This window comes from Embiotoca jacksoni, unplaced genomic scaffold (genome assembly GCF_022577435.1).
Source record: "Embiotoca jacksoni isolate LCO1_2020_lvr unplaced genomic scaffold, fEmbJac1.0.p SCAF_1, whole genome shotgun sequence".
Lineage (NCBI taxonomy): Eukaryota > Metazoa > Chordata > Actinopteri > Embiotocidae > Embiotoca > Embiotoca jacksoni.
In genome coordinates, this window is record NW_027185229.1 from 12,429,507 (window position 1) to 12,453,522 (window position 24,016).

Genomic DNA, 24,016 nt, shown 5'->3' on the forward strand with positions numbered 1-24,016 from the left:
AAATTAATAATTGCTTCTCTTTCTATGTCCCCTGACTTCATGGTGTGCCTCATGGTTCCCTTTTAGGCCTCCTTCTATTCTTTGTCTCCATGCTCCCACTTGGATCAGTCATCATAAAATATGAATAACAATTTATATATCGATTACAACCTGCTTCATCTCCACCTGAGACCTGGTATAAACCACATTTTATACACCCCTTTTTAATTGTCTCAATGAGGTAACGTTCAGGATTTCAATTAATTTCCTACTGTTAAATGAATGTAAATCTGATGTCAACCTTTGGCCCGTCAGAATCACACAATTCCTTTCCCAGTACTCTTTAATCTCTGTCTCTGATAATACAGGCAAAACATCTCTCAATCTCTCCTTCCTTAAATAAGTGGTTCAAAAGGCAGGAGATAGACAGAAATGAGACAGAGAGATAACACAATCCCAACTGCGCTGGTTATCTGTCGACCGATTTTATGCTTCCTTGATTTGTTTTTCAAGCTCATCACAGTATGGCACCCGTGCATTTATTCTGTCCCCTGTCCACTGGCAGGACTTTAGGATCTTCTGATAATTCCCTGGTTCTAATATGAAATCCGAAGGTGATCAAGCTTTTTCCACTATTGGACCTAAACCTTGGAAAATGTACCTGCTACAACCAGGTCCTCTCATTTTAATTGCCGGTTTTTACCTCATTTCCGTAGGTCTGTATTTTGTTCTTATTATTTTTGACTTCTTGGTTATTGTTTGGTATTAGCTTTTTCTTTCGTTTAAGGTGAATGGCAACACTTGTTTGTAAAAAACCCCAATTCTGGTTGATTTCAACCTGGCATAAAATGTGCTCTGTACATAACCTAATGAATGTTTTCTTTCACCACTGATGTTTATGTGTCTGCTCTGACTGATATTTGTGCTGAGTGTGTGTATGTGTGGTTCTGCTGAGTTCTGCTGGATGCATGCTCCCTCCCAACCTGCAGATCAGGTTGTTTTTGTGTCTCATCCTCCTCTTTCTCCCTCTCGCTACGCCTCTCTTTGCATGTGTGTGTGTGTGTGTGTGTGTGTGTGTGTGTGTGCGCGCGCACCGTGGCTATAAAAGCACTCTGTCACAAGGGTGCAGCACTGCAGAGGAGCTCAAGTGTTGTTCAGAAAAAAGAGACAGAGGAAACAGAAGACGGCACTTGGCTTTCCTCGGCTGTGAGTAACACATGTAATGTGCTGCGTTATGTTTAGAGCTGAGTGTGCTTTTACAGTAGAGCATGTCATTAATATGCATGTGCTGCATCTTTTATGCCTGTGACTCTGCAGGGTCAGATGACTCAGCTGTTCCTTTTCAGAGTTTCAGTCAGCGGTGAAGTGCAGATTAAATACGTAGTGTTTAATGCAGACAGATCTGCTCAACTAAAGCTGTGCCTGTCCTCCGGGCCTCAGGCAAAGTACTTCTTCAAGCAAAGCTAATATTTCTGTTTTTAAATATCTTTTTGAGTTTTAACTAATTTTATGGGTACAAACCCCTAAAGCACAAAAACATCAAGCACACAGACAGATAACTAATATAAACTTTCCCAAACTAAGGAGCACTTAGGAGTGTCATATACTATACACAAGGTAATAGCCGTTAGAACAAGTGTTCAGCTGTCCCCAGTTGCTTTCCTGCTGACTGATGTCTGTCTGATGTCTGTCTGATGACTGCTTGATCCTCTGTGATACCTCCTATTCAGCATGTAAAGAGCGAGGCTTTTGCCCCATCTGCTGTGCTGTGAGTCAGCAGATACGGGTATTAGTGTTTGGGTTTGGAATCTGTGGAGACTCCTGGACCTCTTCCAAATGAAATGTTTTGATTTTTAACCCCTTGATCCCAGCCTGACTCAACACTGTCCCAACCAGATCAAGTTACGATGAAACATCCCAATTGTTGTCAGTCTAAAACAGTCAGCAGTTTGACTTTACTGTAAAGGTGATCCTTGTAATATGGCAACACCCACCAGAGGATGTAGTTGCACTTTGGAATAAACCAATGTGGGATTTGTGGAGGTGGATGGGATGCAGATCGCCTAGAAATTGCAGTTGAGAGGAATATGGCTCCAAATACATGTTTTCTGTTTTTCCTGTGTAGATCCTGCCTTCTCTGTGTAAGCTGTAATCATGGCCAGAAACCTGCTGAAGAATCCTAGTGGGGAAGGTAAGATGTAATTTTCTTCATAGAGCATCTGCAACTATGTAATGGACTCATTTACTCAATAAAGCAGTTAAAGTGTACAGAATATTCCTATGCGTATGTTTCAGAAATGTTCTTGCTGCATTCCCGCACTAGTAGCTTAATCTGTGCTCAGTCTTAAACAAATAGTTTCAACATGGGAGCTAACTTCATTAACTATTTTGAAAAGTGTACCCCATTTTCAAAGTTGCAATATTAATTTTTTGGGTACTTGGGGTACCTCTTTTGGTGATTTAATTTGGTGAATGTGTAAGTAAACAGTTGCAGAAGGTAAGGAGCAACACTATCATTCACTTGGAGTTGCGTTTCCCACTGCTCGAAAGTAGGTTTAGTATTCATTCCTTTTTTTTTAGCTCTGTTTTTGGTCATCACCAACTGGCTGTTTAGGAAAATGTTGTACTATGTTCATCAGCTAGTTGCTAAATACATCTGCTGCTTGGTTTGGCACACACCTGTCACTCAAAACAGCCGCTTCCTTAATTATGGATAACTTTAAGCCTTAATACAATTTAAAGGGGTGAGTTATATAAAACTTCACCCGTTGCCATAAAGCGGGAAATTAGCTATAGTGACCATAACCCTTTTTTGGACGAGGCTGTATACATGTTTGTTTCTGCTGTAAAATTGAGCATTTGAACATGGGGGTTTACTCGCTTTTGGAGTCAGCCTCAAGTGGCCATTCAAGAAACTGCAGTTTTTAACTTCAGACTCATAACGTATTTAACAAATGTTACTCACAAGGCAACAAAACAAAACAGTTTGTTTGAAGATAAACATATAATATTACATTAGATTAAAAAAAAAAAAAAAAGAGTAGCTCCTATCTTGGTCTTGAGCCCTTTAATGGCACAAACTTAACTTTGAGTTGAACTGTGAACCTGTTTTAAAAAGGTACATAGTAGTGAAATAGGTGGCATTAGACTGTGGATTTCCCTCCCAGAGCAGCTGGAATTCTGGGAGCTGACAGAGAATGGCGGGAACCAGTGGAAGGTGGAGGACATGCCAGGAGACTGTGGTCACGACTTTTGCAGCGACGGAGTGACCAAATACTTTGTAACCTCCTTTGAGTGAGTACTTATCACAGTGTGTGCACTTAAAGTACATGACAATAAGAAATCAATGCATATCAATCAATATAACACAGATACACTCTCTATCCGGGGCAGTTGTTGGATCATTTCAGTTTTGGAGCTTGGCCCCATCAACAAATGAGTCTGGGGTGTCCACAAATCTTTTGATATCAACAGTTTCTATATGATTGAACTATTATTATTACCACTGCCAAAGAGCATTTTGTTGCAGTTTGTTTGTTTGTTTGTCTGTCAACAGGTTTATAGAAAAACCAGCAGCTCAATTTTCATAGAATTTGGTGGAAGAGTGTACCATGAGCCATGGGAAAATACATGAATTACACTTTGGAGCAGATTTGAATCACGGGCCATTTTCAAGAGTTACTTTTCACTTTGATTAACATTGAGAGATAGGTAATTTAGCCTACTAAATACCATGCAGCTTAAAGTTCAATACTGACTAAACATAGGCCATTCTAGAAATACAATGGCTCTATATCACAATCCACATTTACAGCAACCAGTAATCCTGATACTTGCTCTATTTGCATTCTTTGTACTTGCTCTAACTTAATTGAGCAAGTAGTCATATGGAGCACTTGGGGACAACATTGCTGGAGTTGTTGCTATCATAGAGGAGCGGACAATTGGCCTTGGCGGAGGGGTGCGCTTCCCCACTTCAACATTTAATTATCATCATCACCAGAGGTGACCTTGTCAGCCCACCAAAAAGATTTAATTTCTGGAATGTTGCTGAGGTGGTCGTCCTTCCGGCAGGTTCTCCTTCGTCTGGTACATTTCGAAAAAAAAAAAAAAACTTAAGCTCAACATCCTCGCACTTAACCCCTGACACTGGTCACTGATTTGTCCTTCAGAGGGACCGCAAACCTTAATCCAAACAGAGTTTCCAGACTGTATTCACAGTGGAGAAAACTGAAGCTGTAAGGAGTATTCTGGCAGAGCCAGGCTAGGTTTTCCCATTTTTGCAGAGAACTTCTGAAGCTCTTTTAGAGGGATTGTTGGGTTCTTCCCTCACTGACCAAGTGACTTTATCTGAGATTTAAATTTTTAATTTAACGTCGATTTGTGAGAATTTCTAAAAACACTTTTTCACTTGACATTGCAGGGTTGTTAAAGGGAGATTAATGGGGAAAAGTGCCATTCTTTTGCGTTTAAAAATTAAATATGCAACATCAAGTTTGCAAAAAGAAAAGGTGTATGAATATTCTCTAAAGCAGGGGTCTCCAACGTTTTTCAGGCCAATGACACCCAAACTGATAGAGAGATGGAGCAGGGACCCCCTACTATATATATATTGTATAAAATTGTGTTTTATATTAAACTGGGCCTACTGCCATGTATAAACATACCTTGTTATTGTGCATTCACTACTGAGCACTACTAAGCTATTCAAATAATACACAGGTTCATATAGTCATGTTTTTATTTTAAACATGTGCAAGGTACAGAGAGTAGGGTGGCCGTGCCACTGCCATTTATAAACATACCTTGTCAACTGATACCAATGCCAATGTCAACATTGTCTGTCAATTTCATGATAATCATGCACACAAGCTATTCAAATTGACGTTTTTATTTTAAAGCTGGGGACTGAATAGGCTCTCGGTCAATCACGGAGAACCTGCCGGAGCCAGCATGTAACATGCGGCCTTGTGATTGGCACAGCAGCGATAGGGGCGGGTCCTCCTCTTTGTGTGCAGGAGGCTTGGAGGGACAGGTCCAGGCTAGTCTCGCTCTGTGAGTGAACCGGTGCCCATCTTGAGAAAGCTCCTGTGTGTCGCTTAATGTGTGCATTTCTGACTGAAAGATAACATCTTCTGCCTCCATTTATCCATTCGCTACAATATGTTGGATTCATGTTAATGTGTATTTAAAGACATTTAAATTTGTGGGGAAAAAAATTGGGGGAAAGAAAACATGAAAACTTTTCTAATCAACCAAAACTTTCACGACATCCTGCAGTACCTCCACGGACCGCTGGGGGTCACGGACCCCCTATTGAAGAACTCTTCTCTAAAGCATAAATATATGCAATTTAGTTGTATACAGATGCACCTACTAAACTGGCATTTATTCAATAACATGTTTATCAGCCACACATTAAATCCACTGACAGTGAAGCATCAAGTAGAATACAGTACATCCCAGCAATAAATACTCCTTTCATAAATGTCTTAATCTTTGGTTGTTATTCAGTCTGACTGAGAGGTCATTTTGTAATCAGTAATTTGTGGTGCTATTAAACTGCAATGGTCTATACTGAGAGGAGTTCCTAATATTTTGTCAACCCAATTCATATACTGTACATATGAGGGAAAAAAACACTTTCGGAACACCTCACGGTAAAGCACAGCCTTCAACTGCACCACGAATGCTGTGGTGCTATATGGCTTCACCTGTCAATGGTTTTAATTTTACAGCTGATCGGTGTATTAAATGCTTTTTTTTGGTTTATTCAAAGTGTGTTTTCTCAGTATGTTTTCTCAGTCCTTGTCTATTTCTTGCTTAATGTATTTCATGTCTATGTCACAGTGACTTCACTGTTTTCATCAATCCCAATGCAAAAGTCCTCCTGGTTAGTGAAAACCCTATGTGTTCTAGGTTGTGTATGAAGAGACAGGTGATCGACATTTTGGCGGAGGATTACTCCCCGGAGCAGCTGGATGCCCAACCTGCTGTCACAGTGGAAGACTGGTAAAACACATGTGGACAGACATGTATGTATGATATTGAGAAGTGTCACAGATTAACAGGAGGCTCATCCTGAAGGTACTGCGGGAGGACTGACTGTGGCTGCACCTACCTGATGACCGTGTGTCTGCTGGATGAGAACCACGAGCTCATACAGGATTTCAAACCTGAGCCCGTGACTCTGGACCCTGATAGTGACGACTGCTCGTGGAAACAGGTTTTTAAAGCCCTTTCGTGCCTTTAATGGAGAAATAATAGAACAAAACATACGAATAACTTTAAAAAAAAAAAAGTGAATTGAAAAGTGCATCATGCAGAGAGGGGAATGTTCTGTGCATTGTGTACATTCAACACATGGGTCCACACAGACAACCAACTGTACAGATCAAAGTGTTTTTCTCTCTCTGCTTGTACTCCAGGTGAGCCATACGTTTTCTGACTACGGCCCAGGGTTACGTTACATCTCCTTTGAACATGGAGGACAAGACGCCAAGTTCTGGGATGGTTGGTTCGGAGTCCGGGTCACTAGAAGCTCCGTTACTGTCGAGGTCTAAAGATAAGAAAAACTAAGAGAAGGAGAAGGAAACTGAGAAATACTGAAATGTGGAAATAAGGAATTAGAGTTGTTTAAGGGCTTCAGAGTTTTATTTTTGAGGTATAGAGGACCAGCTTTGCCTTATGCATCTAGTACACACCTCTGTACACTATATCCTGCAGTTTGTGATGGAGAAATTCTGCTGCGATGTTGCACATCTATAAAAAAGACACCATTGCCAGCTTTACTAACCTTAACATCTTTAATTTACTGCGTGCAACACTAGTCATAATCTGTTAACTACTACCTCTGCACAATGACTTGGGTTAAAGTGACTTGTTTGGTGGGTAGGGTGGTTTATCATTCAAAAGGGAATTAAAAGGATCAAATAAACCAACTGTTACGGTTAAAACAGAATTCAGATGTGTGTGGTTGTGGTTTGTCCTTATCTGCAAGAAAACAGCTCCAGGGGTTGAAGATGTGAGTATTACCAACCAACCATTTGGTAACATTGTCTTTCTTGAGGGCAATGGTGGGCGGGGGGGGGGGGGGGGGGATCCATTACATAAGGTATACATTTTAGGTACTTGTACTTAACTTGAATATTTCTGCTCTGCTACATTTGAACTCTTAATTGATTTGACCTCTATTGCTACTAATTTCATTTCAGATATTTACACAACAACAACCCTTTTCCTTTTTCAACCATATATTGAACAAAAATATCCATAAGTAATATTCTCCTGTGAATAAAGTAACTATGGGCGTTGGGCATAATTTTTGAACACTTCTGTTGCAAGATGTTTGAGGGTTTCCCTGCATGTATTGACTTGCGTTGTGCGGGGATTTAAAATGAGCTGTGGACTTTGACCATTCCATAACACTCTTTCTTAATTTTGACCCATTCCTTTGTTGGACATTATTTCAAAAGGTCTGGTATTTGACTGTATGTTCACTAGCAATCTGTAGTTTTGCTCTAATATTATTTTTGGACAGATAGGACAATTTCTACATTTCAAACTTGTGCAATCTTATTGTGATTGTAGATTTGTAGATGCACACGCGTTGATACAAACAGTTGCAAGACTTACCCGAAGATCCTGTAATGTAAATGTGAGGTTCTTGGACACTCCTGGATTGAATTAGCTGAAGTGGTAGTTTTTAGAAATCTACTTCACTTCTACATGATTGGAGATTTTTTGTTTAAATCACTTGCTTAACACACAGGCATCCTCCACACCTAATTTGAACTTTTTGAATTAGAAGACGTAATAAGAGAGATATGCCCCACTGCCTGTCAAAAATGTATTTATGACCCGATTTATGACCTGTCAAGTGATTTATGACCCCTAAGCCCTGCTGCCTTTTATGACCTCCTCCAATCAAGTAACCCCTTTGATCTTAGTCCCGCCCCCTTTTATGAGCTGTGAAGTGATTCATGACCCCTTTGATGATGTTGATCTTGGCTGTCAAATGATTTCTGGCCCTTTGATCTTAGTCCCGCCCCCTTTTATAACCCCAGGAAGGAATTTATGACCCTCTTTGATGATATTGATCATGATTATGACCCTTTGATGATGTTGATTTTATGAACTGTTATAAAAGTAGTTTATGACGTCTTTATGATCCCCTGTGATCTTAGCCCCATCCCATTTTATGATGTTGACCTTTGACCTTAGCCCCCATACACGCTTCCCCCGGATCACATGGTACGAGAGTTTAAAACGAACCAATGAGAGTGGAGTGGGCCGGCTTAGGAGTGGGAGTGAATAGATTGATACGGTCGAAATGAAGTTGCCAACCTAAGTAACTAAAACTGGTAACTAAAAAGTTAAACAGTCCAAGTCTCCGATTATCTATTCCATTGGCCCCGAATCAAACAATGTCCATGCAAGCACTGTTTGCAAACATTTAGGGTATTGTGTCAGACAGTCAGCCTTCAACCACAGAGCACACAGATCTTTGTAAGTCACCAAGTTAATGACAGCAGTCAAAGCACAAGTGGAACATATTGAGCTAGCAACCACACTGCTATTCAATTTTCCAGCCTTTTTCAGTTCAGCTTCCTCAAGTCTTCTGTCTCTAGCTTTTCTTATCTTACCTTGAAACCCTTACCACAGAGATTTACACCTGAAACAACAAGCATTTCAACAGTAATTAGGTTTAAAATGTTCACTTCTGCACACTTTAAATGGACAGTAATGGATATATGCCGCTTTGTATTATGGCAACATTTTGCAACCGTAAACTGTAAGTAACACACATTAAGTCACCACAAGCATGAGAGTGACATTAAGACATCACTTTCCTTCAAAGCACACATTTTAGCTTAACATGTCACGATTGAGTACACTTCTGCATGCTGCCATAAATTGTGCTCTCTGTTTATGACAGTTGACGTAAAACAAAGGAGCCAAGTATAGTTTAGTAGAGCTCATATCAACCAGTTTAAAAAAAAAATGCTTTGATGACACTGATATCAATCTTGGAGATCAGCTCGGGATGTCAGTCACATCACTCAACCTCAGCCAACATGATGCAGAGGATCTAAACAACTCCCTCATTTCCTGGTGTAAACCTCTTGAAAGCAGGGACCTGCTCTGTTTCATGAGGTCCTTTTTGGTGTTTTGTGGGATTTGAATATCCATGTATAACTGCTTCACAATCAGCTATTTGCTACCAGTGCATCTGAAGCAGCTATTACTTTTTCCGCTTCGGTCTCAGACTCGGTGATTTGCTACTCTCTGGTCACTAAACGCAAATTCTTGTACCGTTACTATTAAATGACTTTACCAAATATTGCACAATCCATTCACGCAGAATGTAAGGCATAGTACGGGCAAATTTAAACAAGCTGTTTGAAGAAGGATGAAACACAATCTGTCATTTTAACTTGATTTAAAAATAAGATTACAATAAATCAAAAATAATCCAGTACCTGGTGAGGTCTTCCCAATAGGAGTCCCACCGTTCAAACGCTGAGCTGCTGCAGACCGTCTCGTACTCTCCCACACCCATGAGCTGATCCACATAACCCTCCACCTCCTTCCCCCCATCCCCAATTCCCCCCTGTGCTGTCCCCACAGGGGCTCTGCAGGTGGCTCATGTCCCTGGCCATCTGAACCAACAAACTTGCTGGTGGTCACCCGCCAAATGTTTTAGCTTAGTGTGATCACTTTTAGGACTATAGGTTTACACAGTTAAAAAAAAAAAAACACACAAAAAAACACACACATCTGTACTGCCCAGTGTGTGATGCATTGCCCTTTTGTAGACCAGTTTTTATTGGACAGAAAAAGATTGATAAACATTATTAATACAACACAGCTAATAATCTATGTATCTTCCCCCAGACTTTGCAGCTTTTTTTTAATTGCTTCCTGTTTACTTTTTTAGTGCACTACCGTCTGCAATTTCATTTGAGTGTCATAATTCTCGGTGTGTAATTTTATTCACTATATTTAAAAATGTCTCCGTGCAATAAAAAAAAAAGTAGTGTTTATGGTGTGTCCACAATTTTATGCTAACAATGCTATCACCACATTTTCCAAACATTAAAATGCCCGTTGTACAGCTTAACACCCTCGGCAAGCAAATCCCCTATTGTAGCAGTTCCACTGGAATGATTTAAATTTGCTCTGGTCTCACCAGGCCTTTAACCTGCCAGGTGGAAACACACCTGCTAACAAAAACACATTTCTACCATTTTATGCAACGGACACATAGTGTAACTGTTGTCCCGCCATGTCACGGTTGGGTTAGAGCATCTTAAGCACCAGGGGAGAGCAGTTATCCTCCCAGCACTCAGCCATAAGGGGAAACATCGGCTGTCTTGTTTTACCCCAATAAAGTACTGTGAAAATGGGGGCTGCTGCGAGACCAGGCATCTCCCAATGCAAAGCCTAGATGATAAACTAATATTCCTCCAGGGAAAACTGTATGCACAGTGTGTGGTAATGCAGTTATTATCCAGATATGTATTTATTTGTGGTGACAATACATGTTCCATTTGGCTAAAGCATTTCGACTACTAACGGCTATTATTTTTTAAAAAGGTAATGAAATGTAATCTTCAAGCCTTTTGGTGCAGATCCCTGTGAGAGAGGAATGCCCCTCAGCTTGATCAATATGTTAACTGGTAAATCTGCCTAGCTGTGAATGTGTTTGCCAGTTAACAGCTTGTCCCAGCTGTATTCTGGATCTCTGCAAAGGTATTTATGACCTGATTTATGACCTGTCAAGTGATTTATGGCCCATAAGCCCTGCCCCCTTTTATGACCTCCTCCAATCACGTAACCCTCTAGATCTTAGTCCCGCTCCTGCCTAGCTGTGAATGTGTTTGCTAGTTAACAGCTTGTCCCGGCTGTATTCTGCATCTCTGCAAAGTTTAGGAATGAATGCGTGGTTATTGCAAAAGTCAGATAAAGTACATTGTGGTGTAGTGGCATGCTGCATATGCTGACATTTATGAATATGCCCAAAGGTATTCTTGAATGAGAATTAATGGGCTTGTTTAACTCAAATTTTCCCCAAAATCAAACAAACAGAGGTTGTTTACCCCCCAAAACAAAACCCAAGTTAGCTAAAGGTTTGCTTACTTGTTTTTCTATTAGCTTCTTTGTCAGCAAACTGTAATGTATACGCACACGAAGTCATTCAAGGGGTTTTTCCTTAACTTTTGCCTTTTTTCTACACTGTAGAACAATACTGAAGACATTTAAAACTAATATGTATTTCCTTTAAAATCTATTTTTCAACTGTATGGCTGTACACATTGAAATAAGTAGTGCCCACCAAAAATGCATTTAAAAATCCCTTCTACTTATGCTTTTGATACTTTGATACAGACCGAATTTCTATACTGCTTCCAAGAAATGGCTGTACGCACAGACTCTAAACTCTGACACTGAAAATGGCTCCTGACTTCTCCCTCCTACTTGACTTTATGTATTACCAAACCATCCATATAAATGGAAGCAGTATGACCTCAAATAATTTTAAAAACTCGCTTTTTGATCCCAACAATCTTTTGTTCTTTGATCCAGTTGCATTTTATGCACAACACAATCAGACTTCTTTTGTCAGCTGTACTCAAAAATGTAAGCGCTAAGGTTTAGATGACGAGGAGAGACAAAGTTATTCAGGACATGAGAATCAAGAGTTACGCTAGAGGTACAGACCTGTACTGAGCCGGCTAAAGCAGGGTAAAACAGGGACAATTCTTTTACTTTTTATATCGGTGTTGCTCGACTTCGATCACGAACATTAAACGGGCGGTCCAATTCGTATTATATCTTAAGGATCCCCCTGCAGGTCACTCACATGGTTTAAGAGAATCTTTTTTTCAATAAGTGACCTTTTTGAATGACAAAACAAAACACACACCTCATCCATCTTTATATAAAAAGATCAAATCTAGTAATGCCTGAAAAAAGGCTGCTTAAATATGAAATTAAGATGTTTCCAGTGAGCACAGAAACCAAAACCAAACTCTTGCTCATCATGTCTCCACTTCTCAACAGCGTTTGACTTTGTTCTTCTTTGGCCCTGGCGTCTCCTCGTTTGCTTGTTGCAGTGCACCCATCTGCCTGCCTCGTAAATCCTACGGCAGGTCACCGCATTCTGTTTCCAGTTTACTGTGTTAGCCAGCCTTGGGGCAGACGGGCTAAAAAGACGTAGAAGACGGTGAGAATGTCCTTTTTAATGTTTCCTTTAGTAACAAGATTTCTAAGCAAAATGAAAAACAAGCACAAGCCCAGCCACGCAGCATGTGTTTACTTGCCATATTAGCGATGACAAAGTGCTGGGCCTCTTACCTGTTCTTCTGTTCTTTTTCACTTTCTGCTAAAGAGGTATACTTCTTTGTGACCGTTGTACATTGTGGAAGGATGAACAGCTGAGCAACAGCAATATTTAAAGATACGCTGATACAAAACATAGTTTTAGTTTTCTTGAGTGACAAGAAAGTGATAAAAGAAGGCTTGTTTAAAAAAAAAAAAAAAAAAAAAGGACATTTTTGTTAGTGACATGTAGAGATTGCTGGATTTGATACTATTTGCTCCTAGCTAATTAACAAGGTTATATGTTATTGTGACATTGCATACAATGTATAGATCGTCACAAAATTTCCACGAGATAATTTAAGCCTTTGTAAGGTTTTATAGTAGTTATTTTAACTATTTTATAGCCTACATCTGAGGCACCGTTCTCCCATATCCAAGTGAAATGTGAAAAAATGACTGGCTTTTATTGTGTGAATGTTGATTCAGCATTTACACTATTGAGATCCTGTTTCTGACTTCTTCCACACGTTTTTTTTTTGGTCGCTAACTACTTCTGCATACTCACCGATTTCAACCGTTAAAATGTTAAATTGTTCAGCTCTTTCAGGACATTTATGCTAACATACAACTTTTTTTCAAACATTTATCATTTTCAAAATATTAAGCATTTTTTAACATAACATATCGTTCACATTCCTAATGTTTCCTTTACCCGTTTCCCCCGCGTTTCTTTGTCTGACTCCGATTATACGTCTGACGTGGGCCTATCCGTCCTCTCCCGAGTTGCAGCTCCGCCTCACCTGCTCCTTATCACAAGTGACAAAACTGCAGTCAACGTACTCATCAGCCTCTCCTGCTGAAATGATCTGGTCCTTCAACAACTCTGTGCCAAATTAAGTCGTGCTTAACTTGCAACCTGTTCAGTCATCAGCTGCCTCGCCCCATGTGCGTCTTTTGTTAAGTTTGATTATGAAATGCATTTCTTTTTGTTAAATCCCTGGTGTGCTTCGTCTTTGCTGCGCCCAAGAACCGGGCCATAACACAAAATATACAAAAATAACATAAAATGCTGGTCAAAACATTTCAACATTTTAGTTTCGGTCATAAACAGCAACATCATTCTTCATAATGCATGTAGGTAAGATTTGAGGGATATAATTTAGAGTAAGGGATTTCATATCCAAAACTTCTTTGTCATTTAGACTGGCAGTAGTTGTGATGGCAATCCTTTCGTTCCAGTGTCTTTTTTTTTTTTTTACCATTAGTCACAGGTAGGGTTTAAGTTCTTACGCGGATCATTGAAATGAGTACCAGTCTTTTGCTGTTTGATTGCAGTTTATTGAAGAGATGTAGTTGTACAAGATGAAGAAAACTCATACCATCAAATCAAAGATTATTTTTCGCTGTTTTGTATTTCATTAGATTAGAAGGAACGTTTTTGTCATACATTTTCAATCTTTGTTGATTTTACTCAAATAAAACGATAGCAAGACCACCAAACAATCTAATCAAAGATTGTGGTTCAGCCCTTCACTCAAGGCCTTGTGAGATAGAGGTAAGATAAATCACTCCCTTGGAAAAAAAACTGACATTATATGTATATATATACTGCGTTAAAATGAATGTACAGCATTGAATAATAACATGTTGCAAGGGTTAATACTGAAGTTCCTCCTCGACATATAACATCATGCTTGCACATCCCAATGTGTCATGTGATGAGATATTAATGTTAAATACAACTTGGCTTTTGTTCATGTACGAGTACCGAATAAAGTTGGCAGGGACTTGAATGTTGTTGATCAGGTTCAAGTTACTCCCAGACCTTGAAACACCTATTGTGCACACTCATTCAGTTGAGGTTAAGCAGTGAGCTTACCTCGATCCTGCAAAATGGGTGTATCACACAGGAAACAATAGACTTAAGATCGTGTCCACAGAAGGTGGTTTGGGCAGGCGTTCTGCAAAGTGTGATGTAAAGTCACTTCAACACCAACCTGTGGATTCGAAAGGTAAATTTAGCTCTGTACGAGAGAAACCTCCAACATTAAATAACATGAAACTCTCAATATAGGCCATCCACTAAACCTGTCCGTGGGATTTTGGATAGGTCTCTTCATGTGGGCTTTTGTCCACCGAAGCCACGGAAATAGCCCTCCGCCGCTCTTAGACCTGGTTTGAGCTGCCAAAAGTGCAGGCTCGATTTGACCTAATTTGACCCAAATAGCACTGCACGGTCGCACCTATACTGGGACACCTCCTGATGCGTTGTTCTGCCCAGCTCGGTTCACATATAATGCCAATGCACCTGGATCTGTGCTGCGCCATAGAAATAGAGCCTGTAGAGTTAAAGGGTGGGACAAGCCTCGTGTTTTTTTTTTTTACTGACATTTCTAATGTCATTCATGAACTTAGGCTAAGGCATGGCTGACGGGTTCCAGTACTGACTGGCTTGTTTTTAGACTATTGAGAAACAAATGTTCTTCTCTAACCACAACAGCAGAGTCTGAGTTTTATATTTCAGTTACTACTGTAGGAGCTATTTCCGGTATTGTTGGTATGTTGTATTATTTTGTTAGATTTTAGCAAATGTTATTTTTTTGGACACCTGGTAGCAGTAATTGGATGCACATGGGTGTGTGGGTTATTGTATATACAGGGCGCAGGAAGAGCACAGTTTAGCGCGCAACCACCAGACCAGAACCACACAACCCGACAGATTTCATTAAGCATGTTTATCATTTTCAAAATATTAAGCATTTTTTAACATGCTTAATGAAATCTGTCGGGTCATACTTCTTCCATTGATATGGATGGTTTGGTAATACATAAAATCAAGTAGGAGGGAGAAGTCAGGAGCCATTTTCAGTGTCAGAGTTTAGAGTCTGTGCATACAGCCATTTCTTGGAAGCAGTTTAGAAATTCGGTCTGTATCAAAGTATTAAAAGTACTAGTAGAAGGGATTTTTTTTAAATTTATTTTTGGTGAGCACCACTTATTTCTATACGCGCGTGACCAGGTGATAATATCGAGGGGCCAGAATAAACTGGAACCGAGGCTGATGTAGACCAAGATGCAAGCTTTATTACTTACTATAACACAGGGAAAGATGAAGGGGTTGAAATAGCTGTTTAATAAAAAAAAAATAAAAAATCAAATTAACCATAAATGAACAACCAAAGAAATAAAGAATGCAAGTCGAAACTGCGCTGACAGGGAGGCTGGTGGAAAGTAAGGTATACAACAAAAACACGACTGCAAAACAAACTAATTGGAGCCAAAACAAACTATTTCACAGCACTACAATATGCTGAAACGTAAAAGAACTCAAACAAAACATGCATGCAGACTGCCACCATTTTGTTCTCCCTGGCAGAAATGAAACGACAAACGGCCCAAACAATTTTGTATTTAAAACCAACTAAAACCTAACAAATGGTGGAATAAAACAGAACAGTGGCTGTCTTCTCAGAAGTGGCTGGTAAAAGAACTAAGGAAACAAACTAAACAAATTAATATACAAAAGACACTTTACAACAAAAGCAAATACCTTCCAGGCCTGAAACAAAGCCTTTACCCTCGGTTGGAAGCACGCAGGTGCCTGGAGACTATTTATAAAAAAAAAGAGGCCAAGTTAATATGTTAAAAAGACAATTGATTAACACATCTTTTATTTTGCCTAAAAAGCTAAAAGGCACAGTGCATCTAGTAAAACCATGTTTTTCAACAAACAATTTAAAACAAAGGGAGCCTACATGGTGTAGGTGGTGGCGGTAAAAGTGTGTCATAAAAACACAATAACTAGAACTTTTGAATACATGCACAATACTGGGTTTATCAGAGTAAAAAAAAAAAAGGCACGCATAAGTGGAATACCTTATGTCAAAACACGATCAAATAAAATGCCTTATTGTAGGAAAAAAACACTTATTTTTTTGTAATAAACAATGCAAATATTTGGAACTTGAGAAATTTGACTGTAGCAAAAAAAAAAAAAAAATCAGTTATAATTCACGTACAAATAGGTGGGTTCACATAATTATATTTTAAGGGCACTGTATTTTAAAGCTAAGGTAAGCTTTCTTTATGAATCACTGAAATACAAACTTTTATTATGCATTACTCACATTCAGTATATAAATAATAACTTATTTTAGGTGCTTTATCAGTTTGTCTGTATTAGGGCTAGTATTAGTCTAATGTTGTCTCTTAGCATGCAGGTAATGTAATTCAATTCAATTCAATTCAATTCATTTCATTTTTTTTTAATATAGCACCAAATCACAACACAGGTTATTTCATGGCACTTAACACATTTAAAGTCCTTACAAGCAGAACTTTACAATATTATACCTGCTGTAACTGACCTTTACAGCCACTGTTCACCACTTATCGTGGTAAATGATGCAAAATCAAAACTGGTTAAACATAACTGAACATTAGGGGTCAGAAACACTTTGTTTCTCCAAGAATCCCTGCAAGCAGCGCACAAGTATATTTTTGATATGAAAAAAAAAAAAAAAAAAACTACACAAGGGCAGGAAACATTGAACGTTGTTATTTAGGCTTCACTGCGCACTGGAAGCTCCTCTGTGTGGAGTCCTAAACAAGCCATCTGAATGCTACCTGCCAGCAGAGAGGACAAAGGAACTAGTGTAGAGAGACGAGCATTCATTATTCCAAACACAGCCGGGGGGCCTGTATTTTTCTAAAGGTCTCAGAGTGACTCAGAGGAATCCCACTGAAAGTTCATTCTGAACTAAAAGCCCTTCAGAGCAGGGCTTCAAAACTATTTATGAGGCATCCTACACATTCTCGTGTTGTTGTTGGAACATTCTCAGACACAAAGTAGAAATGATCTATTGTGGTTTAAGATAATAAATGCGAGTATATATCAAAATGCAATTGGACAAAAATGAAATTAGCTCCACCTTCTCTGAGCAGGTTTTTACTCAGGAAACAAGTTAGATACACACACTATGATACCACAATTTAGAAATAATTTAATCTCATGATATCAATGGCTCATTTACATAGTACTTTAAGTGACAAATTGGCAGGCCATTCGTCTGACTTGAAAATACATGTATCGGCACATTAAGCAGTGAAACATTTTTCATTGTCCTTTACAATTCTTGTAAGCGTGAGCAATCTTGTGCAGTACTGCCAGTGGTGAAGATAAAAATCCCTGTTTGCTGTGCGCTTCATGTCTCCCAGTAGTGGAAACAATTTAAATAGAGTGACATGCAAATGTACAGACTGTGCAAACATTTGAAACGAATGAAGAAATAATACCCGATGTTTGATTTTACTTGTTGTAGAGAAGGTGGAGATGTCGTTGATAAATTTGAAGCATGTGACTCCAGCATAGTTTTTGATCAGACTGTCAAATCTGTTGGTTCTACAGAATCAACGCTTTTGTATTTCTGCTGTTTTACCTCTTGTTAGAATACTGCACCTTCAGGTTCAACTTCACTCACAAAGTCAGTTACCAATTTACCAAGGCAATAACAATAAAAAAGTATCTTTTAATAAGCCCTTTGTCATCAAGTGTTTCCCAATTGGAATATCTGTGTAAAAGCCATCTCCTGTTGACTGGAAGATCTCCTCTGACGATTGATACGGTTACGGGCCGGTGGGCTTTGTCGAAAAAGAAAATCATTCTCGTCATTCTTTCAATTTTAGGATGATTTCCGACTCCGAGACACTTAAAAAATAAAGACCCAGATATAATTCGGAAGAGAGTGAGTACTGGACCCGCCTCCATGGGTGAGACCAAGGGCTCCATTAAGATGCCCAGATTGCTCTCTCGTGCTGGAAGTGTACTGGCTGATATGTGATAATGCTCTCGGACCACATCACTCGTCACTTTCTTGCTCACCGGATGAAAAAAGTGGACTCTCAACTCTCGGGAGTTGCTGAGCAAATGTTTAAATTTGACTCCTTCTGCGCTGTTGTTACTGTGCTGAATACAGAGGTAATATGCCTGTTTGATCTAGACAGCTTTAACGTGTACGTCAGTTTTTACGACAGTTAGTGCATATTATAGGACAGGAAGTATCACCGGCCTGACGTGTCTGTTTGTAACTCTGTTCTCACTTGTCGACTTCTATCAACACAACTGTCTGCTGTGTTCAAGAGGAAGAAATCCGAGTTGTTTGTCAGGAAGTAAGACAGCACTACAAATGTACCAAGGTAGAAGTGAGCGGTTTTGTGTCTGTAACAGCAAGTGTATACGTGGTGTTTTTGGAGGGTGGCAGGTCCAGGTCCAGGTCCAGGTAAAAAAAAAAAAAAAAAAAAAAAAAAAGGAAGTAGGACCCTCATCATTCTCCCTGTGACTGCATCTGTTTACAGAAGGCCTCGAACTGCTGCTGCTCCAACTCTGTCATCACCTTGTTCAAAGCATAGATCTGCACATAAAAGATAGGGAGACATCGTTGCTTTATACAATGAGTTAAGATAGAATTTGAGATAAAACACACTTAAAACAATTTTAGGTTCGTATATGATCAAAATTAAAAAAGACAAACGTTGATGATCAACATCACCTCTGCTCTCTGTCGTTGTTTGAGCTCTTGCTGTGCAGATTTCTGCTTGGCTCTGTCCCCTCTGGTCGGGGTGGAGTTCAGCTTTGGCTTGTCCTTGCGGCAGGCGGGCTCCATGGTGACACTCTCCAACTCAAAACAACCTGACAGGGTTGAAGATAACTCGATATTTATGACACTCTTTTACTGACTGGTAAACAGTCAAACTACTTAAAACAACAAAGATGTTTCAGAAATACAAATTCTGGAATGTTTTCTGGGTGTGTAATTGACTGAAATAAGTCATTTTGAGTGCGGGTTGAGGTCTTTTTTTTTTTCTGGAGGCTCGTAGCAGAACATTTATGTTGTTATTTATGCTGAATGTCTCAGTAGAATGACAGATATTTTTTTTTTGCCAGAAACAATCCCAGATTTACTGGCTGAACCTACTAGTTTTGGTCCAGACTTGACTAAATATCACGAGTGAAAAATTTGGTCTTTTCACTATTTTCAGTTATTTTACAAGTAAATTGAGAAAAAAAAGAAAGAATTGTTAGTTGCGTCCTACCTGTAAACTAGGGTCCTTTTGACCCATGTTGTGTCCTATTAAACACACTCAACATGAAAAGCATCCCAGTAGTGGGAACGCGCTTTCTAAGAGGGGGGGCCCTTTTCATGGCAGGACAGTCTGCCAGATACATACATCACCTGCTATCTACAACTTAAAAAAAAAAAAAAAGTGTCACATCCATTTAACTGACCCCAAACATCAGAATCAGTCCTATAACGATAATCTGAAAAGTATTTGGTGCTGGTATGAACAGAAACATATTTATTTTATTTTTTTTTGGGGGGGGGAGTTGCTTTTTTTGTGGCAGGCCTGTCTGCCAGATAATGTTCCACCTGCCAGATAATGTTCCACCTGCCATCTCCTATCAACAACAACAACAACAACAACAAAAGTACCTCTTCCAAATATTCTGTTTCCGTTCATCCCAGCATGAAATACTTTGGGAGTATTATCGTATACAACTACAGAGACAGATGTTATATATGTTATATATATATATGTTATAAAAACATAGAAACAAGCCTGTGTTCTCGGTGCTCAATACTAATAATAATAATAGTTATTTAAAGGGACTGGTGAGCCGACCGAGCTACAAAATACCTATTTCCAGTCATCAAAGCGCTAAAACTTTAGGAATAATTATGTTTTAATTCAAACGTCAGTCAGGAAACTTCTATCTTTCTCGTTAGCTAATGTTAGCTCACGGTTTATTTTAACGGGAGTAACATCCCGATCAACACGAGCTCTTTGAGTCCACATAATGGCGCACTTACCCGAAATAATAGAAGAAATATAACAGGCAGAAAACAGTGATATAATATAGTTTAACGTTAAGTTAACTGAATGGCTGCAGTGAGCGGCGATCTGATCAAACAGCTGTTCTCAGGGTGTCACCAATAAATAAATCCGTGCTAAACAGTGAAAGCGTTTGTGCAAGTGTTCCGGCCTCGAGTGAGACCGTTTCCGTTTTATTCTTCTTCTGTCTGTTGATACAGTTTTATTGCGCATTACCGCAATTAGGTGTTTTTAAGTGAAAACTGCAGTTTACTGTATCCATGATTATAACATGATATGACATAATATAGGCCTAATGTAATATTATATATATATATATAATTCATAATAGGACTTGTCTTTTTTGTTTTCTTATCACTTTCATCATTGGATTAATTCTAATATGCAAACTACTCAAGTCGGCCTAAGTTTGACACTTAAGACAGAACACTACAACATTCATAACAGCATCCTTTCTTGTCTTCAGTTTCCCCCCATAATTTGAAAGGAGCTGATACATTTTCACATAAAAGGTTTTTGAGTAAAAGTCAATAAAATATAGCCTATACAGAAATGAGTTAAAAAAAAAAAAAACCTATATTGCCAATTACTATTATTTCTCAGCCTCGATAAAATATAAAAATATTTAAGGATTGTTTTCATATTTTTTTTTACTGTTTACCAAACCAACTTGCCACAAAGTACTGTTAGAAATAGCTTGTGTGTTCTTAACTTAACAATAAGAAGGGGCTATCAAAGTGCATTGATTTTGGCTAAACAGTGTATGGGATGATTTACAGTAGCCTAAAGTTAAAAGGATGCTCACCCAGCTCTTTCCCATTATTATTATTATTATTATTATTATTATTATTATTATTTTTTTTAAGAAGAGGTGTAGGCTGGAAAAAGACTGGTTTTAGTGGCGAGTGAACTGAAACTTTGAAACAAATGTTTCTAAATTTAACATATGTAAGTAACAAGCAATACTTTCATTCATTTTCCTTTTTGTGATGTAGCATCAGCTATTGCTTATTAAGAATTAGGCTAATGCATACCAAAACAACCGTACCACGCCACAAAGTGAACTGAAGAAAACAACAATAAAAGATGGGTAGTTAAGATAATCAATGATAAATAATCAAATATAGTTTTAAACTGTGCTTTGTCCAGCATGGTGGAACACCTGTTTAGTGGTTCTCTGCAAAAGCAGCAGTTGGAGAGCAACTGTACTACTGCAGCAGTCGATCTAAAGATGCCTGCTGGTCTCCAGTCAGGTCTGACCACAAGATGTCGCCCCTGTCTAACAGTTCAACTGCACATGTACGTGAGTTTAAGTTACCGCAAATAGGCCTACCTCAGTGACATCATTCAACTGATATGTGTATGTGACTGAGCTTATGCATTTGGAAAAGAGAAAAAAATTGATCAAAGGTCCTTCAGTAATTGTACCTGTTGAAGCCTGATAGCCTGACACCTGATCAATGAATATTTAGATAGTCAAACAGGTTTTTAAGTGTTTTCTCCTGCTTTCCCTTTTGATTTAGAACAGTTAACTGATAAGCATTTATCAGACTACATTCACACACATACTGTGCAGACTTCCCTCAGGGTACTTCTTCAGTGCATAAATCATCTTGATAAAAAGTGAGCCTGACACCAGCTGAGTGGTGGTCCACAACACATTTATCACCACAGAAACAAAAACAGTCATCACTAAGGGACAGAATAACTAAACACTCTCACATATGAAGCGAGGAAATCATCTCCTCACACCAAACGACCTGACAGTACTGGTATTCTTTGCTGTTGTTGTGAACCTGAGGTCTGAATGTGTGCATGTGTGCCCTCTGGCATCGCTACGCCACAGAGATTTATCGCGCAGCATACCAACGGTTTACCTGGATTTATCCTCCAACTACAGGAGAGCACTCTCCCTCGGAATAATATCCTGCCAAGAACAACTTCTGCAGAATGCTGCTGACAACAAGCAGACCTGCTGCTCCATATGCATAGCAGTGTGAACGAAAAACACACTTACATATATTATGGCAAGTAGCTACAATGGTTAAATGTGGTCTCTGAACTTAAATGTCATTTCTTATTTGAACACTGCACCTGAAAGTTGTATTTCAATCAATTTAAGGGATAATCCTAAAAGTTTCTGCCTGCTTTGCTGTTTACGTCAGCACCTACGTGGCTGGGCTTAACCAAGTTCGGGAAATCTATGAATTTTAAAGTCATAAACCTTGAGGATGGGTTTGGAAAATTTGGGGGAAAATCTGCAGTATGAGCCGTGTCTCATGCAGCAGAGTTTATTTGACTAAAATTTGTAGACAAACTAGGCTGTTAGAAAAGTCATCACAGCTTGCCACCCACAGCAAATCCAAGGTGAACAACGTCATAGTACTGACCACGCTGCTTGATTGACAAGCAGCTTCTGGGAAGAGCAAAGCACAAACACCCACAGTGATGACTGAACCAAACTTAGCAACAGATCACAAGGATAAGGCCGAACTGTAACTAACCTGCGGTGATATTGGCTGTGTTCCAAATGGCATAATTGCCTTAGTATACTAAGATATAGTACTCTTACATGTTAGGACTCTTACTCGTGTAGTACTTGAATTTTAGGATAGGATAAGTGTTGTCTCAAAACTGGTGATCTACACTCAAAATAACTGAAACATTTGAATCCATCACCTTCCAGCATCTGCTGGCTTTGTTTATTTCACCCTGAAATGAGTGGGATTTTGAGCCCTTTAACACACATAATAAACACACCGATGGCTTCTGTCCAACAGCAGGATGGTGGTACTTAGTGAAAAATAAACACTTTTGTGCTGTGTTCCACAACAGCTGCAGCTTCCTTATCCCTTAATTTGAAAATACATTACTTTAGGCCTGATCCCTCCTCCACTCCACTACGTAGCCAAGATCGCAACCGTTGAGTTTGGAACGTGTCCAGCCTTAAACACTCAACATTTTTGGACTACTTTGAGTGGATCATACAGCTACTCTTAATGCACTGTATGGTTGCATAATTGTCAGTGTGAATGCACTTATGCAATCAAAATAATGAGTGTTAGTACGTAAATACGCTATTTGGAACACAGCATTTGTTAATATTGTGCACCTAATGTTAAATTAGCTTGCAAGGAGTTTTATCAGGATATAATGCTATATTAAGAGCAAATATAACGTCACACAGGTCTGAGAATATTGCTGTCTTTCCAGTCTAGTTAGACATACTTTGAAAATGTACTGCTTTTAAAGTATTTCTCTAGAACACTAAATATTAAAGACTCATAAAATAACAACGTTAAAGTTAAAAAAAAAAAAAAAAAAAAAAAAAAAAATCATACAAAGTACCAGTTTGGAAATTGTTCCAAAGAGGTCTGGTGGGGAAAGAAACAGATCAGGCGATCATGCAGATTGTTAATAGGCCAACACTTTAGCTATGTGTTGTTGTTTTTTTTTTTTAAGGTGAAGCTGGAAATAGCCAAACTACAGGTGTCCCTCTGGAGCCCATTTCACGGCTGCCAGATAAAGTACTCTGGTTCAATGCTACAACACTTTACTAAATTGTTATTCCTGTCTGTCACTTACAGTCAAAATTATGGGAAATCCAGGCTGAAAATCCCAAATTCCCCTTTGAGAATCTTTTTTAGAAAGAGTGCCGAGAGGCCTGTACTATGAAGCAGGTTCATAATACCGAGGATATCTTTCCGTTATCTGGCTGAACTTTTAGAAAAATATGAAGAAAGTAAACACAAATTTGGCTTACTGACATACTTTGGCTACAACAAGTACAAGTCCTCAGAGCTTTAGTCAGTCTCTGTTG

The 24,016-nt window shown here is 39.0% G+C and overlaps 2 protein-coding genes across 2 annotated transcripts; one reads left to right on the forward strand and one right to left on the reverse strand.

Annotated features, from left to right (window-relative positions):
* The first annotated feature begins 1,083 nt into the window (after positions 1-1,083).
* fbxo2 (F-box protein 2) lies at positions 1,084-6,940 on the forward strand. The gene is made up of 6 exons (XM_069169963.1): positions 1,084-1,185; positions 2,105-2,170; positions 3,147-3,273; positions 5,899-5,991; positions 6,067-6,205; positions 6,408-6,940. Exons 2-6 carry the CDS (start codon positions 2,134-2,136, stop codon positions 6,540-6,542), a joined length of 531 nt encoding a protein of 176 aa, XP_069026064.1. The 5' UTR covers positions 1,084-1,185; positions 2,105-2,133; the 3' UTR covers positions 6,543-6,940.
* A 10,349-nt stretch (positions 6,941-17,289) lies between these two features.
* On the reverse strand, positions 17,290-20,309 carry svbp (small vasohibin binding protein). The gene is made up of 3 exons (XM_069170073.1): positions 20,175-20,309; positions 18,855-18,994; positions 17,290-18,716 (listed from the first exon to the last, which is right to left on the reverse strand). Exons 2-3 carry the CDS (start codon positions 18,966-18,968, stop codon positions 18,630-18,632), a joined length of 201 nt encoding a protein of 66 aa, XP_069026174.1. The 5' UTR covers positions 18,969-18,994; positions 20,175-20,309; the 3' UTR covers positions 17,290-18,629.
* Positions 20,310-24,016: the final 3,707 nt, after the last annotated feature.